Here is a 20,472-nt window from a genome sequence, read left to right on the forward strand (position 1 = left end):
AGACTGATGATGAGCAAAGACTCAGAAACATGTCTCTGGATGCAGGCTTAGCTGGGTGGAGGTGCTTGTCTCCCCCTTGTAAACATAAGGACACAGGAAATGTGTCAAGGCCGACAGGAAGCGGTGCAGCTTCCTAGGTCTAACCAACAGCAGTATTATTCCCTTCAGGGGACTGTCACATTAAGTTGACAGCATACAACTACTTCAACATAAAGACTCCTTAATCATTTGATCTTTAGTGCAAATGCTTTATACTGGAGGTGGCAGTTTTTGCAGATTATGCAATAATGAGGTGCCAACTATTTTGTACTGCAAAGATAACTTGATAAACAGATTTGATGAAATCATAGTGAGGTACTTGCATCTTATAAAGTGAACATACTTTTTGATCAATAGGATTAGCTCTTTGGCCAGTTGTGGGGATTTAGTTTTGATTGGATTTTCTTTCTCTTCAGACTTTCACTGTATTTTATGTTATACTTTATATTTTATTTTGTGTTTGTATCTGGTTTGCAAGATTTTTTAATGTGAATTCGTGTGTTTCTAGGGAGAGTCATTATGCCAATATAATTAACACACTCACTGGTTCAGTTTCACTCCTTTATTAGTCAATTGGTTAACTATCCAACTAAATAATTGTTTAATTTGTTTTGGGGAACTGTAATATGAGGAACAAAGTGTAATTCACCTACCTCCCAGTGTCGACTGTCCAGCTGGGTTAAATCCAAGACATGCCCTACTCATCTGATCTATCACTAGAACCTATGGCTAATTCCCTTTCTAGCTCCAACATCTACACGTGTCTGTCCACTCCCACTACTTAAGACCAAAGAGGCCCATGCTGGTCCTACTTCTGCCCACTTCCTCACTCACTCTTCCTCTTATGGTAGAGCCCCTCACTGACCCTTTCCTTCTGGTTCTCTTCATCCCCACATTTGTCAAAGCACTTCTGTTGCTACTTGCAATCTTTTCAATGACTATTGATTTAGTCCATTATAGAAGCCGCGCTTGTCCGTTTGAGATTTTGTTGCATGCGTGTGTGTGTGTGTGTGTGTGTATGCATGCCAGCATGCATGTGTGCTTGTGTATGTATGTTTGTATTCTGCATATTCACGTGTTTGTGTGTGCATGCTTGTGTTTGTGTATGTATGTGTGTGTGTGTGTTTGTGTCTATGTGTATGAGTTTGTGTATGTACATGTGCCTGTTGTATATGCTTGTGTGCCTATATGTGTCTGTGTGTGTATGTGTGTGGAGTGTATGTGTATATATATGGTCATGCATTTCTGTCTACGTATGCATGTGTGTGTGTGTGCTTGTCTATCTGTATTACCTATGTACCTACATACCTATGTATGTACCTATCTCTCTCTCTCTCTCTCTCTCTCTCTCTCTCTCTCTCTCTCTCTCTATCTATCTCTCTATCTATCTATCTGTATATATATCTGTCTACCTACTTATTTACCTATTTATCTACCTACTTACATACCTATCTGTCTACTTGCCTACTTATCTACCTATTAGCTTGCTTATCTTCCCACCTATCTACCTATCTACATAATTAAATAAGTAACTAACAATCTATATAACTGACCTAACCACCTAAAATCTATCTACTAAATCTATCTACCTCTTTGACTGCCTACCTAGGAATGTACCTTTGTATGTATACACTGTGGGTAGTATCTGTGACATTGGTGTATCCCTATCTTCTATGTGTATTTCTTATTTAGTACAAATTAAACAATTGATTAATTAGTTGGATATTTAACAAATTGGCTAATAATAAAGGAGTGGAATTGAACCAGTGCATGTGTTAATTATACTGGTATAATGACTCTCCTTAGACACAACAAAATTTATATGTATATTTGTATGTATATGCATGTATCAACATGCATATACATGTGTGTGTGTGTATTTATGTGTATATAAGTATATTTATATTGATACATATATGGGGGTGCATATTTATTTATGTGTATGTAAGTATATCTATACATGGGTGTGTGGTTTAAAATATGTATGTACACATATGTTAGTGCATGTGTGTTTAGATGGCTATTCCTTCTTTGCTGAGTGTATGTATTAGTATATATGTTTCTAAGTCTGTAAAGGTATATATATACAAGCATATGTACTTTTGTAAACAGTTATGGACTATTATTTTTACTTTGTATATATTATGTAGGTATATATATGTATTCATATTATTGTTTATATGAATACTTGTGTGTGTACCAAAGTGAATGCTGTCTTTATGTATACATGTGTATGTACATATCTGTTTGGTTGCTTGTATATTGTTATATGTAAATGTATTTTGATGTAGGTATGAATATTTATATATGTATATATATATATATATATGTTTTATATGTATGAGTATTTATGTATACTCATGTGTTTATATTTATTTGATAAGTTATAGACAGCAAAAATTACATTTATGTGTATATGTGTGTATAAATGTGTGTGTGTGTATTTATTTATATATTTATATATATGTAAGTTTGTACATGAACGAGTAACTGACTGTGAGTTTATGTATATATCATCATCATTTAACCTCTGTTTTCCATGCTGGCATGGATTAGACAGTTTGATATGGAGCTGACCAGATTCCAATTCTCTGTTGTGGCAGAGTTTCTATGGCCGGATGCCCTTCCTAATGTCAACCACTTAGTATGTGCTGGGTGCTTTTTACAGCATGGGTGTGTTTACACAACATCAGCACAAGTGCATTTATGCAGTACCAGCATGGGTGCTTTTTATGTGGCACCAGTACCTGAAAGGACAAGCCTGTATGTGTGGAAGACAGCGATTTTACTTAGCTTGACATGTCTTCAAGTACATCAAATCGCCACATCTTCCAGTCCCTTGTCATTTTCTCAGCGAGGCCCAGTGTCCAAAGATCCTTTTTCACTACTTCATCTCATGTCTTTCTGGATCTACCTCTTTTACAGGTTTCCTCTACAATTAGAGCTTGGCACCCATTTATGTAGCTGTCCTCATCCATACACATCTGCATTTCACCCTTAGTTACCAACAAAGGTAGCAACTCTCTGAACTTTTCCCAGCTCGTTCTTATTCTAGTAACTACACTTTCAGAACTTCCTCCACCACTGCTACCTTGGTTGCCTAGATAACAGAAGCTATCTACTATTTCTAATGATCCCCCCAAGCATTTGAGAGAGTCTATTGTCTGTGCTTTTTTAGTGCTTAGTGCACTTACATATCTGCCACACACAGACTATATTCTCCGTTACCCTTCCTGCGATACCACAACACCTCTTATGTGTCCAAAACTTGCACTGAGTACAATGTATGGAGTTTCTACCAAAATCCTTCTTACATATCACACAGGACCATCTCCCAGAAGGGACTTGTGATTTGTCTGTTTTCCTACTTACTAGGACTTTGGTTTTTGCTAAATTAACTCTAAGGCCTTAAATTCTAGGCCTTACTTCCACACCTGAAATTTCTTTTCTAGGTCAGGTAGTGATTCAGCTATAAGACAAGATCATCAGTGTAGAGGAGCTCCCAAGGATAGCAGGTCTTGAATTTCTCTGTTAAGGCCTGGAAGACTAAGATAAATGGGGATGGGGATTGCTGAGAACTGATCCTTGGTGAACTCCTACCTGTACACTGAATTCATTGCTATACTTATTGCCAACCTTCACCTTACTGGCAGCATCCTGTACATGGCTTGTACAGCTCTCACTAACCACTTATCTATCCCTAGCTTCTGTATTGACCACCAAATAAAGGAGCTGGGGACCCAGTCAAAGGCTTTCTCCATGTTGACAAAAGCCAGGTACAGAGGTTTATTTTGGGCTAAATACTTCTGCTGTTGTTTAATCAAGAATATAGTATCAGTCATGCTCCTACTCGGCACAATTCCAAACTGCATCTCATCTACGCTAACTCTCTTCCTACTTAATTGAGAAATGGTCACCACTTGGTCGAGCAATTTGATGCCTCTGTAATATACCTGTCTTCTAGCCTCCTTTCTGGCTATCTGATACAGTTTCCTGCTACCACCACACTTCCAATCCTTCCAATCCTTATATATATATATATATATATATATATATATATAGTTTTAGGGAAAATAACCAAGTTTCAAGAACTCATCGATGAAAATCCACTATCACATATAGAAAAATTAATAATTAAAAGCACAATAAATGAGTATAATATAAAGTAAAGTAAATATCATAAGATAAATATAATAAAAAGATTACACGTGTTTCATAACTAATTTTCAAATAGAAAAGAAATTTAAATCGATTAAAATCAATTGAAATTATCGAAAATAAATTCTATTCAAAAATATAGCTACTCCTCAGATCGTAAGTAGAACAAAATTAGATATATATATCTCAACCAACAATAAGTACCAAATGAATTAATATGAAATACTTATTATGGAAAAATTTGGATAAGTACTGTTTTTTACTTTGCTAAAGATTTTCTACTATTTGAAAATAATATGTATTCTTGTTTTTTATATTATTCATTTGGTTCTTTATAGATTATTTTTAATAGATAACTTATTTAACACTAAATTATTTAGAAGTTATAGTTTCGTTTCAACATAATATTAGAATTTCGATTTGAATAGTGTTGATATATTTTCGATTATCTTTGATTAATAATATTTGATTAATAATTAATCTTTATAGTTTATAATATCGTTAAAGATTTTTAAAAAATTAAAACTTTGTATATATATATAAAGTTTAATCTTTTATTCTTAATAATTTTTTCTTTCCTAATTTTTTCATTCATAATTTTTCCATTCATAATTTTTTCATTCATATTTTTATTATTACGTTTGTATAAATAAATAATCTTGTATTTTTCTATTATTCAATTGATTTTTAATTATAATTAAATAAACGTCTTTAGCTTTAACTATTACACCGGTTAAATATATACTAATTTTATCTTCATTATTATTTTAAACTTAAACTTCGTTCAAATTGTATTTAAAACAATGATAATTTAAAACAATGATAATTTATGTAAGATGTTTTTTGTATATAATATACATGTTATTATAATGGATGAAGGGATGATTATTGAATGGTTATTATTTTGATATTATGATATTTTTAATAATTTTTCTATCTTTATATAATAAGTATTTCATATTAATTTATTTGGTACTTATTGTTGGTTGAGATATATATATCTAATTTTGTTCTACTTACGATCTGAGGAGTAGCTATATTTTTGAATAGAATTTATTTTCGATAATTTCAATTGATTTTAATCGATTTAAATTTCTTTTCTATTTGAAAATTAGTTATGAAACACGTGTAATCTTTTTATTATATTTATCTTATATTTACTTTACTTTATATTATACTCATTTATTGTGCTTTTAATTATTAATTTTTCTATATGTGATAGTGGATTTTCATCGATGAGTTCTTGAAACTTGGTTATTTTCCCTAAAACTATATATTTTATATATATTTTATCTATAAAGCTCAATTTAATTTTAATTTTTTATAAATTGATTTTAATTGAGTTTTTACCTGTAATTTTGGATTTGTCCCTAATATTATTATTATATATATATAGATATATATTTAAATAGCATGATATGAGCTTAAATATGGATGTGGTAAGTGTGTATGTTTGTGTATGTTGATACATAGTTATGGTTTTGTATATGCAGATGTGTATATATTTATACACCATTGTATCTGTGACATTGAAGGCAGCATAGTATATGTAAATGTTTGTAAACAAACATGAGGATATATTTGTATGTATATACATGAACATGTAACTATGTACTCATATGTAGATAAATATAGTGTTTTTAAGGAAACTAAAAGATGGTTTATCTTTTAATATTTAACAACTGGAGTGCCATAAATCAGACTTTGCACTTTGTAAAAGTTCTAACTGAATTTTGTTATTTATTTATTTTCTGTTGGTCAGTTATCCTTTTTTGACATTTCAAATTCTTAGAGTTTTCTGAGAAAGAATTATATACATTTTGTCTATTTGAATGGAGTCAACATGCTTATGAAATCTTACAAATTTATTTTGCAGAGCAAGTTTATTTCATAGATTGATTGTATTTAAATTGATGTCTGATAATGTTGAATGAACAATAATAATTTTATTTCATTGCATATGTTATATATATTGTATATATTACATATCTATATATGTGGTATGGAATAAAAATGTTCCTTTACTGAAACAACTGTAACATCCATTTGAATTTCTCTTTTCCTTTTTTAGATTACTATTATTATCCACTCTGTGAAGTATATACTATACCTATTAGATTATACCTTGAATTTGCAAAGTGCTCCCCTTTCTAATAAATAGCTTAACCAATATTTATTCAGTTAACAGAGTACAATACCACCCATGTTCCTACCCAAAGTGCTAACAATATACGCACGCGTTTGTACATATGTGTGTGTGCACTCGCACACACATATGTAAACATTCACTATACTTATCTCCCCATATTCAAATAACTCTTTGGTTTCAACCTTTAGCATCACGTAAAAAATACCCTCCCTTTATATTTCTATGTAAACTAGCGTTCTTATTCGTAAAGCCCATGGAATAATATCGTTGACCCCTTTATATCTCTATGTAAACAAACCTTCTAACGGTCACTGACTATGTAACATCTCAGCTCGTAAGTTACCCCATTATTTCGTTTTTGTCTTGCTATTACATGTTTTATTATGAACTCCCTGAAGAGAAATAAATGAGGAACCCCAACAGTTCTTTCTTCTTTGTGAAAGAACTATAATTTATTTCGAAACATATATGTAGGAATTAAAGGAACTTTCATTAACATGCGTTTTGCTCCATTTATTATTATCCATATAGATATATATATATATATATATATATATATATATATATAGAGAGAGAGAGAGAGAGAGAGAGAGAGAGAGAGAGAGAGAGACTAAAGTGTACGTATGCCAATATATAGTTATATATATAAAAAATGCAAAAATGGGATAAGAACGCATAACATCCAGACAGTTAGGTGATACAAAAAAGGGACAAAAAAAAACATCCAGACAGACAATACAAAGAAAACAAGGACAGGTCATTTGGATTTTTCTATCCTCTGTCGAGTTCCAGATTATCTTTGCAATTTTGGCTGGTTATACTCGAGATTGCTCCAATCTGGCCAGCCCCAAGGAAAAACTAAGCAAAGAGCATTAGATTCCTTCAAAGAAAGCAGCGAATGTATATGAAAACAAGGACGGAAAAAACAGAGAAATGTTACACAAATACAAATGCTTAATTTAATTCAACCTTAGTCGCATGACACCCATTGTTATGTCATGTTATTTGTATTTGTATTTGTGTAACATTTCTCTGTTTTTTACTGTCCTTGTTTTCATATACATGCTGCTTTCTTCCAAGGAATCTAATGCTCTTAGCTTAGTTTTTCTTTGGGGCTGGCCAGATTGGAGCAATCTCGATTATAACCAGCCAAAATTGCAAAGATAATCTGAAACTTGACTGAGGATAGAAAAATCCAAATGACCCGTCCTTGTTTTATTTTGTATCGTCTGTCTGGATGTTTTTTGTCCCTTTTTTGTATCACCTAACCGTTTGGATGTTATGCGTTCTTGTCCTATTTTTGCATTTTATATATATATATATATAATATCCTCTTGCTCACTCTCCCACAATTCCCATTTCTTCATCCCTCACAGCCTCCAACCCATCTTATCTGTTATACTTGTTCTGTTGAACTGGCAACCAGCACACATTCTTCTGATTTAACTCTATTGCTATCCAATACTTCCTCTTATCTCACTACCTCACCCTTATACCTCTTGGATGCACTTGTGCCTTTTTTTCTCAATAGTACTCACTGCATCCACCCACTGTTTTCCCTTATTCCTTTCTTTCTCACACCAAACTCTCTTCACTACGTCCCCATCTAGGATGCTTTTGCAGCATTCACACTCTGCTCTTCCCTTCTCTCTACTTTTATAATACCCTGCAGTCTTTCTTTATTCATTATTCTGAGTGCACTCACCTACTCCTCCCTTGCCCCTGCTTCATTTTTTTCTCACTACTTTCTCTCTACAGCTTCTCTGTTTCCTTAATACCTGTTCTCATATTTACCCCCTCTCCCTCTTGTCTACCCTACCCCATAACCCTCACACTTCACTATCCTCCACAAACTTAAGATTCCTCTCCACTGGAGTATATTGCTCCCTTCCTTCCTTCCTTTCCTTTCTTTTCCTTTACACCTGTCTCTATTTACCCTTTTCCAGTTTGTCCTCCCCTTCTCAATAACCCTTGATAATAATCCCCTCCTTTTTCCTTGCCAGAATCCCTCTCCTAATTAGTGCATACTCTAACACATGTTATTCTTTCCCTTCCCACCCTGTCACAATTATAAGTCTGTTTCTCTCATCTTCCTGACTTTTCCTCATCACACTGTCTAGAATCATGCCCACTTTTCTATTCTCGCTCAGTTATAGGATCCACATTAGGCCCTTAGCCTTGCAAGTTATAAGGCAAACTTCACTAGTGCTGGTGACATAAAAAGCACCCAGTACACCTTAGCAAAGTTGTTGGCATTAGGAAGGAAACCCCAGGAACTATGCCAAAGTAGATACTGGAGCATGATGTAGTTCTTCAACTTGTCAGATCCTTCAAACTGTCCAACCCTTGCCAGTATGGAAGCCAAGCATCAAATATTGATGATCACACACACATACACACATGCAACACACACAACATATATATCCAAACATACATACATATCTGCCTCTTCCACCTCATCGTCATCATTTAACATCTGCTTTCCATGCTTGTGATCCTTGTAGTTGTAAAACATTCCTCTTATCCTGTCTGCTGTACATTTAATTATTCATATGAACAAGTTAATCAATATTAACAATGTCAACCAGTGTAGAGGTAATTTATAAAAACTCTAACTCAAACTATTAAAAATATGTGTGTTTATGAATTCTCTCTTCTCCACCAATGATTGGGGCAAGTACTTGAAACATGGGAACTAATGTCTGGAAGAATCTTAACACCTATTTAATATCAAATAATACTGCTTACATTGTTTCTATATATTTATAATGTCAAGCAGTATATAACTGGTGAGAATGATTCCAGTGGTTTCATGCAAATTGCAGCACTTCACAATTTAAAAATTCAGATAAAACTAAAAATCTATATAGAGTAGACATTGGCACATATGACAGGCTCTTAGGGAACAGTGTCATGCAAACTATAGGCAGGCTTTGCTTCATACGAATGATAACATTAACAACAAGGCCAAACAGACAAAGTAAGAGGAATGACTTTATTACTATTAAGGATCACAAGCCAAAATTTTGTCCCAATCCCAAGTGCTGCCTGATTAAACCAGTAAAATTAGAGATTGAGCTGGTGAGTTACCATGTATTGAGGAAGTTAAATAATGACATAAAAAAAAGGATCCTATCTTTCCTTATGATGTAATACCAGTGAAGTAATTTCATGGTTTAAGGCAAGCAAGAGTAGAGGCAGAGCAAAATTCACCCAGTTCAGTAATGTGGACTTTTACTCATCTATATCAAAAAGGTCATTAGACAGGGAACTTAATTTCTCTAAGGGATATAAAGGTAAAAAACATGCTGTGAGATAATGGTTCCACTTTGGTCAAACAAAACAGACCCAGAATGTTACTTCAATATGGTGGTAGGAGCATTTGTCAGCATGGATATCTGTGACTTCATAGGCCTATCTATACTAGAGACCTCAGGTGAGAAATTCCTATGAATCTGCTTTGGCCTATAAAGAGCTAACACTTTAGGAATGACCTGATCCACACTTTCTAGGACTTAAAGATACTATAGAGACCAACTCTCGAACTGGCCACTATGGCAAACCTACGGAAAGGTTGTTGTACATCAACACAGATTCCTGTTATATGTCTATAATGTTTAAAAACCTTGTAAAGGGTTTCAGTAGGGGGACTTCAAACCTATTCTCAAATCAATGTATTTCTGGTACAACAGCTCCCTATTACAACAAGGCTCTAGCTGGCAGCCAGTAAGTTTAAGGACTGTATGTATTATGTGCCTAATCCTGACACTCACAAGAGAAAGTACCACTGTAGCGTCCTCTGGTTTCTTCCACCTTTCTCAATCAGCATAGGAAAGGCCTTCTATTGATTAGTGGATAAGTATTTTACACAGGGCTATAGGTACAGGAAATTATTCAATAGACATAACTTAAGGGTCTCATTCAGCTAGTATAAAAAATATTAGAATAAGCTCCAAGGCCCCGTGCAGAGGCAGGTTGCTCATTGGTTAACAATGAATGCCCAGTGAATGGTCAATGCATTGCAGTGGTCACAGTATATGAAGCAGAAGTGGTGATGTCCAACCACAGAGGAACACATACACACACAGAAGTATGTTGGCAATGGAGGGCCCCATTAGGGCCAGGTGAAATAATCACAGATCCTCTTTTAGAACCCAAGAGAGATGCAATGATATGGTAGCTATATATAGTGATGAAAGGAGGGAAAACACTACAAAAATCAACTGGAAAGTGCTGGAACAGTCTTGGGCATATCCGAGTGAAAATAGACATTGCAAGCTTTGCTTGGCTGAAAAGAGGAAACAGAATTCATGTAATCCAAATGCTTTCTTGAACTCAAAAAGAAAAATATTTCATTTTGGCAACATGGTCATCCCCATTTTTGGACTTGAGAACAACACACATGTACACAGTTGAAATCAGTAATGCCATAACCAGTAGTATGTTATTTGACAATATAATAATATAACAGTACTATTTCTCTTTTAGAGTGTGCATTATTTTACTTATGGACTACTGGTGATATACATACACACGTGTGCACACGCACGCACACACCTACACACAGACAATGAGATTATAGAATATACCTCGAATTTGTTAATTCCTTTCTTGAACCATCCCTTGTCAGTAACCCAAGTCCTGATCTTGAGTTTATGATACAGGCTGCTTTTCTGGGACATTTCTTTGAGGGAAAAACATGCGCTCTATAAGTAGTCATGGTGTGTGTGTTCAACAATCCAAATAACAATGTACATACATACACACACACTGTCAATCACATACTTTCACACCACTCAAACATAAAAATGTTATACACACTTTGAAATACTTTTACAATAGAGAATGTTCAGGATGCGCAACCAATTGCAGCCTTTCTGCACATATTTCATTCCTTTATCTCTGGAAAGATAAAAATACAGGAAAATGATAATGTATAAAAACAAATCAAATTAAGATTTACATAAATCTTTATCATATAAATTCTTTAAGGAGCCTCCAACACAATATTACTCTATCCAATAGAATGAATAGGTTATTATTTATTTGTTTTAATATTTACCATTTCTGACATCAAAACGTACCAGAATAAAGTCTAGTTTAAAGTAAGCACCAGTAGTATACTAGAATTAACATAATTTGCAAGGTTTTTCTCATAGTAAACAGACTCGATATCTAGTCATAAGATATTTAGTTATCTCTTTTCCTGTTCATTTGCCTTTTTTCTCCTGCCCCTGCGCTATATATAAATATATACACATAAAGTTGAGGGGTTTGAGAGGTGAATATACATTTATTTAACAATGTGACTTTTATAGGATCACAACTATTTCACAACATTTTTCATGTACTAATTAATTTCAGTGAGGTTTGTATTAATATGTACAGGGGTTGGACAAAATAATAGAAACACCTAGTATCACAGCATCATAATTTTGAAATATCTATAAAACTGTCTAAAACTTGTTTATTTTTATGTTTTTTTGATTTATTATTAGTGTTGCTTAATATGTTTTGCTAAAATTGCTGTTTCTTTTCAGATATCCTCAGAAAAAAAGTAATTAAAATTCATTAAAATGACAGATCTATTGGACTTTCAAAGAGATCAAATTGTTGGTGCTCGTATGGCAGGTGCTAGCGTAACGAAACCGGCCAAAATGTTTGGTTTATCAAGAAGTACTGTCTCGAAAGTAATGACAGCCTTTGAGAAAGAGGAAAAAACCTCTTCATCAAAACAAAACTCCGAATGACTATACAATAAGTCTGCAACTACATTAAGACATCATAGTATACACATACACACACGTATTTATATGTATACATATACACACATACACATACTAATATACTTACATGCCTCTTAACTTTTATACCTTTGCGTGTACACACACATATATACATACACCCACACATACATACGTGTATGAGGTTTGATCAATAAGTATCAGAACTGTTGCCACAGTAAAGAAGCTAAAGCACACAGACTGAAGCTGCTAGATAAAGATTGACCTAAAACTCTGCTGTGCATGCGCACTAAGTTTTAACATTCTAGCTCACTTCTGCTGTTTACAGCAGTGCTTGGAAGGAAGGTGTATAGTGTATGACTGTTGCATTGACCATGACAGAGAAATTTGTCATGGCGATATCTGCTCAGAGGCCTATGCAAAGTTGTAGAAAGTGTATGAGCCACACACAAATGTACAAGTGGTTCGGACGTTCCCAAGATGACTGGAAAAATGTTGATATTGACGAACGTTCTAGGAGAACCACAGCTAGTAGAACTGAGAAAACATTGCAGATGTGCATGCAGCTGTGAGGGGAAAATCATTGAATCACTATCCGTGAGTTATCAGAAGATGTGCAGATTAGTTATGGTTCAGTTCAGTTCAGTCCATTATCACTGAAAATTTAGGTATGAGATATGTCCACGAAGTTCATACTAAAATTGCTTTCAGCTAACCAAAAAGACACTCAGGCTTCAGTTGCACAAGATCTCCTTGATTGTGCCGAGAATGATGAAAACTTTTTGAAAATTTTCGTACACCTCTGAGCAGGTATTGCCAAGCTTTTGGCAAAATTTGTTGCAGATTCTCTGCTCAACTTTCTCTGTCATGGTCAATGCAACGATCACATGCTATACACCTTCTTTCCAAGCACTGCTGTAAACAGAAGTGAACGAGAATGATAAAACTTAGTGCACATGCACATCAATCTGTGCCAAGCAGCTTCACTCTGCATGCTTTAGCTTCGTCACTATGGCAACAGTCGGGATACTTATTGATCAGACCATGTACACGCATACACACACATAGATATGTACATATATACACATATATACACTCATACATATATATATATATATATATATATATATATATATATATATATATATATATATGTATATATTATAAAAACCAAGAGAGAATATGGAGTTACTATTAATAAAAGTTTTTTAATACATTGACAAGACCAGACCTACAATTGTTTCAGTTCATGACTTGCAGCATAAAGTCAACCAAATTTGATTTACTAAAATATAAACAGTTATACAAATAGATCTATGTATCTATTTTTATAACTGTATATATTTTTAACTTTAATGGTACACTGTACTCTTCCTGTTTAATGTTTTCATTATGTTTTAAATATGATAAATTTCTTTGTACATCCTTCCCTGAAGATGTTCTTGCTTGTAGTAATTACCTAAATTGATTTAGTCAAATTAAATTGAATTTGGTTGATTTTATGCTGCAAGTGATGAATTGAAACAATTGTAGGTCTGGTCTTTTTTAATCTTATCTTCATTTTCTCTCTTGGTTTTTATAATATTAATTATATTTATAAGCCTATATTGTTAGGTATTCAACCAGGCTAATCATGGATATCTTTATCCCTCCGAGGTTTATATCCTCACCTGTACTTTCACACACACACACACACACACACACACACACATACATATATATACATACATTTAGTTGTATTAAGGGCATTACTACACATAAATGCCTCACACTACGAGGGACTCTTAAAGTCAAAACTACCATAATAAATACAGTGTAGTTTTGGTAGTTTTGACTTTAAGAGTCCCTCGTAGTGTGAGGCATTTATGTGTAGTAATGCCCTTAATATAAATAAATATATTTAAATGGAATAATTATAATTTTTTCCCTTATGAGGTTTTTTCACACTCACTACTTGATAAATTCTAATAAAGATTTTATCCTATTTTAAATTTTATATATACATACATATATATATACATACACACACACACACACACATCATCATCATCATCATCATCGTTTAACGTCCGCTTTCCATGCCAGCATGGGTTGGACGATTTGACTGAGGACTGGTGAGACCGGATGGCAACACCAGGCTCTAATCTAAATTTGGCAGAGTTTCTACAGCTGGATGCCCTTCCTAACGCCAACCACTCAGAGAGTGTAGTATATATATATATATATATATATATATAGTATATATATATATATATATATATATATATAGTATATATATATATATATATATATATATATATATATATATATGCAGATATACATGCATGCATACATACATACATATATACATATCTATATATACATGTACACACATACACACACACACACACACACACACACATATATACAGGCATATCTCGGCTTAAGTTATTTTGATTTAAGTCGTTCTCGGTGAGCTGGCAGAATTGTTAGCATGCTGGGAAAAATGCTTAGCGGTATTTCATCTGCTGATATGTTCTGAGTTCAAATTCCATGAAGGTTGACTTTGCCTTTCATCCTTTCGGGGTCGATAAATTAAGTGCCAATTAAGTACTGGGGTTGATGTAATCGACTACCTCCTCCCCAAAATTTCAGGCCTTGTGCTTATAGTAGAAAGGATTTCAGTCGTTCTCGATTATACATCGGTTTTCAAAAATAATATATGGAAAAATAAAAATCAAGTTAATTCATTTTACTTGACTTTATGACTGTCTGCCACAAATATTGGAATCATAAAATCACTAGAAACCCGTTAAAAGCACATAAAATCATGTTACTGTACAATAAATAAGAATAAAAGCATATAAAATCATATTAAAATACGTACAGTAAATGTTAAGATACACACCATAAAGTAATGTAGCTTAGTGAACAAAATCATGAAATCACAAAATCACCAAATTGTATGTACATATTGGTAAATTTAAAATAATAAATTTTTTTTTTACTATTGTGAAATAATAATAATTACTGAATTTGTTTCTTAAGCTTAAAAAAGGCTTTTATTTTACCATGTCTTATTGCAAACTGCATTCATAAATAAAGCATCTGCGATCTACGGTTAACACTGCCAAATTGCATTTGTAAATTTAGAATACTTTTTTTTTTAATGTACTGTATTAAAAAATAAAAATTATTTGTTTGTAAGCTTAAAATAGATTTTTATTAACCATGTATTATTGAAAATGCATTTATAAATAAAGTACAGAACTGGGAATGGTTATTATCGATTTATCCTAGAAACAAGTAAATTTGGCCTAGCTTAGCCTAGAAACAAGTTAATTCGACTTAAGTCATTTTTCGACTTAAGTTGTGTCTCTTGGAACCAATTAACGACGTAGGGTGAGGTATGCCTGTATATGCATACATATATGCATATATATACAGGGAGTGTGAGATATTTGAGGACAGATTTATGTTTATAAAAAACAGATATATAATAACTGATAATAACTTTTTTCTATCTAAAAATGCTTTCTTCTTTCTATAATGTTATTCAATAAAGCCACCTTCAGCTTCAACAACTGCTTCTATATGAGATCTAAATAATCTACATGCTCGAATCAAATGGTCCTGGTTCATTTTGAACATTACTCTGACTATAGCAGCTTTCAAAGAATCTTTGGTGTTATAGGGGTGTTCATTGACCTCTCTCTCAACAACGCTCCACATATAATAGTCCAATGGATTGAGATTTGGAGAATTAGGAGGCCAAATGTTAGGGGTTATGTGATCATAAAAATTTTCAGCCATCCATTCCTGTGTTACTAGAGCCATGTGTGAGAGTGCAGAGTCTTACTGAGACACATATGGCCTTTCATTGCATACACTGTCTATCCATGGCTTAACAATTATTTCTAGGACTTCAATGTAGGTGGCATAGTTAACTCTAAGGCCTCGTGGAAAGAAGTAAGGTGGCATCACATGTCCTTCATTGCTGACAACCCCTAAAAACCATGACAGTTTTGTATGCATAACACTTGGAACTTCAGAAGGGTCTGCACATAACTATCTGTCATTTCCTTTGTTACCTTTTGACCTTGGTTGAAGTTTTTCTCATTTGAGAAAAACCAAAATCAAATATTCTTCTGCAAGATTTTTCAATTCTTAAGAACCTTTTAGATCTGATGTAGTGATTTTCTTTTGCTTTTTCTCACAAATTGACCTTTCCTCATCATATGACACATCTGATGTCTTTGTGAACAACATTTCTGACTGTTCCTTCTGACACATGGAAATCTTTTGTAACTGACCTCATGGACTTTCTGGGATTGTAATCAATAGTCTGTTGAACTTGTTGGATAAATTATGATGATTTCAGAGCACTTAGAATGCTTTTTATGCTTTGATACTGGTGATATATTTCCATCTTCAGTCTCTAGCTCCTTACAAACTTTGTAGATGAAAGATCTGGCAAATTTTAAAAATCGAGATATTTCTAAATAGCTATGCTCAGCCTTTCTAACCACAATAACAGCATGCCTCTTCATTTCTTGAGAAAGCTGAGGGTCTGCCTTAATTATTTTCTGAAGAAAAGATTATACAGAATTAGCAAAAAATGCAGCAATGACCCAAAAAAGATGTCCTCAAATGCTTTATGCACCCTGTATACACACCTACCCACATACATACACACATATATAGATCTATACCACATATACAGTCAAACTTACATGCACCGTGGCCGTTGCCAGTACTGCCTGACTGGCCTTCGTAGGATTTTCGAGCGAGATCGTTGCCAGTGCCCCTGGACTGGCTTGTGCGGGTGGCACATAAAAGACACCATTTTGAGCGTGGCCATTGCCAGTATCACCTGACTGGCCTTCGTGCGGGTGACACGTAAAAGCACCTACGACACTCTCTGAGTGGTTGGCGTTAGGAAGGGCATCCAGCTGTAGAAACTCTGCCAAATTTAGATTGGAGCCTGGTGTTGCCATCCGGTTTCACCAGTCCTCAGTCAAATCGTCCAACCCATGCTAGTATGGAAAGCGGACGTTAAACGATGATGATGATGATGATGATGATGATGATGATGATGATGATGATGATAGATATATATTCAGTTGAATTAGGTACTTAAAATGAGGCACATTGTTAGGTCAGAGTAATATACACACCCAAATAATATTAAATGAATATCAAAATTGGTGCAGAAATGCTGGCACCTGATGTTCTCGCAGTGTATGCAGGTAATATGACCCAGCTTAGTGAAGAGATCCATTCTTGGCTATTCAGACATGTACTTTCTATAATATTTCCAAAGTACAGATTCAGGATCGGTGAATAAAGTTTAAATGAATATCAAAGAGTATATATAAATATATATAGATTCAGATGAATATGGTACTTAAGTTGAGGCACCAGAATTTAGTACAGAATTATCCATACAATTTCAAAGTAAGGATGGGTTATCATTTGGTATTTTTTCACAACTAAGTTAGTAGACTTTCTATAACTCAAACTATCATTTTTTCCTTGATTAAAAGGAGCTGAACTTTCAGGGCTGAGAAAAGTAATTTCCTGGTCATATCCCACTTTAGACAAAGCAACATTATAGTGGTATGAATGGAAATTAAAAATATCAATGTTTGATGATAATTTAGTAATTCTCCTAGAAATACTTTTAACTACTGATTTTAATACATTAGGTGGGTAATTTGATAATTTATTCATATTCCTATAGGGGTAGTATAATTTAGAGTTAATGTTTAAAGTAGTATCCCCCAAAATTACTACCTTAGTGCCATATTCATACATAATACTTAAGTTAAAGTTTTTGAAATTTTTTCTAATTCTCTTTCTCATTTTTTTTATGATTGATTTATTGTTGCTAGAGATGATGAATAGAGCATCATCCCTATATAAATCTCCCTGTAATTCAGGGATTTCCCTATTTAGGCACCTTAAAAGGTACACACCCACAAGATTTGTGATTTCAGCTGAGTCGTTGTCCTCCTCCTCCTCCTTCTTCTTCTTCTTCTTCTTCTTCTTCTTCTTCTTCTTCTTCTTCTTCTTCTTCTTCTTCTTCTTCTTCTTCTTCTTCACACATGCTTTTGTATTTTTATACATATATTTTTTTTATATATTTCCCCTTTTTGTGTTTATATTTTTTTGAATGTATACTTGTAAGATAATTTAGTAACTTCCATACTGAAGTTGAGACCACATGTTCTTTGTCTGTCTCCTTAACTTCTTGGAGGTTTAAGGTATATTTATACCAATGTGTATATATCCTGTCTGGTTCAATATCCCATTCAACTGTGCAGTATCCACTAACATATACAAAAAATTAATAGCTATTTTACAAAAAAAAATTTTCCCTGTTCCCACAGATATAGTAGAATCTTTTCATGTAATACAGTCCGAATCTCATACTTGACCCTCCCTAATATATGTACAATCATAGCTAGGTTAAACAGAAAGAACATAAAATTAGCCAGAATTGTTGAAAATAAAAATGGTGGTAGTAGTTATAGAAATGTCAATAATAATTTAACCAATGTCAATTATAACATTACCAATAATTATAGAAATGGAAGTGGAAATAACAATGGCAATAGCAATTATGAAGGTAACAGCAATATTCTTAGGTCCGTCAACCATAACTTAAACCAACATAATGAATATAGTGGTATTGATGATGGAAGTACAATTGAAATAAATAGTAGTAGCACCTCTTATGATAATAATGTGAATTATGGTTCTAGTTCATATATGGAAATAGAAAATATTAGTATGCCTGATGCTGCAGGAATGATTCTATCAGATAAGCACGATGGAAATGCGGTTAGACAGTAATAGAAGTGAACATAACAAGCCTGATAATAGAATTAATAATAGGAGAAATAATATCAATGCGAATTATTGTAACAGCAATAATTTAAATCTTAGTAATAATATTGGTGTTGTTGATAGTTCCACTAGTTGCAATTGTAGAAATAAGTCCTGTTGTCCATTATTAGGCCGATGTCTCACCCGAAACGTAGTATATAAATGCACAATAAGTACTATAACTGATAATTACATTTATGTGGGCTGTACGAATTTGAAACAGAGTATATATAACCACCTGTCATCTTTTAGACTGAAACATAAGGCTAATTGTACGTCGTTATCAAATAAGATTTGGGAATTAAAGGAAAGTGGTACCAGTTTTAGCCTTAAATGGGAAATTATAAGAGAAGCTCAACCTTATAGAAATAGCAGATATGGATGTGAGCTACATTCCATGGAAACATATGAAATTTTTAAACTCAAAAACAATACAAACCTGATCAATAATAGATTAGACCTTAGAGTATTGTGTGTACACTGTTCCACTCGCACTTTTAAATATTTTAGAAAGTAGCAAACTTATATAGTGTGGTATTTTAATATTACCATGCTTATCTTAGTCTATAATTAGTACATAAGTGAGTACATCCTATAGCATTAACTTTCCTGTGGTTAATATTGGACTATAATCTTTATAAATACAAGCTATATCATTAACTTTCCTGTAGTCTAGATTGTATTGTAGTTACTATAGAGATAAGCTAATTAAGTAAATTTTAAACAAATTTAGTTTTTAGATATTTGATATATTAAATACTTCCTATAATTCTTATTTATTGTGATTACTAAATCACACATTAACTTCATCATGATGTTAGAGCTTTGACTAATTTATACCCTTTTTCTTTTCCATGATGTTTTTTTCTACCCTACATAATTATTCTATACCTCATAATTACCTCCAGACATACCTATTTTTTTTGGCACCCCTATAAATCTATACTTAAAATATAACTATACTTAAAATATAACTATGAATAACCATTTACTGTATCTGTACACAATATAGCAATTTTATTTTATATACTTTTGACCTAGGTGCCTTATGTTAATACTTCCCCTGCTCCTTTATAAACTGGCCTGCTAGTAGAGACCCCCCCCCCCCATGGTAGTTTTTCACTAAACCCTAAGAAATTTTATAACTATATCATCCACGTTTACTGTCTATACTGTTTACCCCTCTTAAGCTTTGAATCACTAGATGGTCCATAAATCAGAAACATAAAAACAAAATAAAATCTGTGACAGTTAAAAATCTGCTTAGAATTATTTACTAGCCTGTAAGGTCTGGCTAAGTCAAAATGGTTTTTTGTATTCTTCCTTTCTTCTTGGAGAGTTTAAATGTAGTTATAAAAATATGTCCTTCTGTTGAAATGTAATTTCATTAAATTTCTGTATCTTTGTGCAGCTGAGGATTGCTCTGCATTTTACATTTAATGTAATGTTCACATTGCATAAATAAATGGAGTCGCATGAAACGATCGTACTGCATTAACTTTGGATATCCTT

At 33.3% G+C, this 20,472-nt stretch overlaps 1 protein-coding gene across 15 annotated transcripts in view; it reads right to left on the bottom strand.

Annotated features, from left to right (window-relative positions):
• Positions 1-20,472, bottom strand: part of LOC106867275 (F-box and leucine-rich repeat protein 13) — a 148,531-nt gene that overhangs the window by 3,039 nt on the left and 125,020 nt on the right. For all 15 annotated transcript variants that reach the window (XM_089338276.1, XM_089338279.1, XM_089338275.1 and 12 more), the window contains one exon: positions 11,168-11,248. In XM_089338276.1, the coding sequence (XP_089194402.1) occupies positions 11,168-11,248 (81 nt within the window). The remainder of the gene's footprint in view (positions 1-11,167; positions 11,249-20,472) is intronic.

Source organism: Octopus bimaculoides, chromosome 20 (assembly GCF_046866305.1).
Source record: "Octopus bimaculoides isolate indiv1 chromosome 20, ASM4686630v1, whole genome shotgun sequence".
NCBI lineage: Eukaryota > Metazoa > Mollusca > Cephalopoda > Octopoda > Octopodidae > Octopus > Octopus bimaculoides.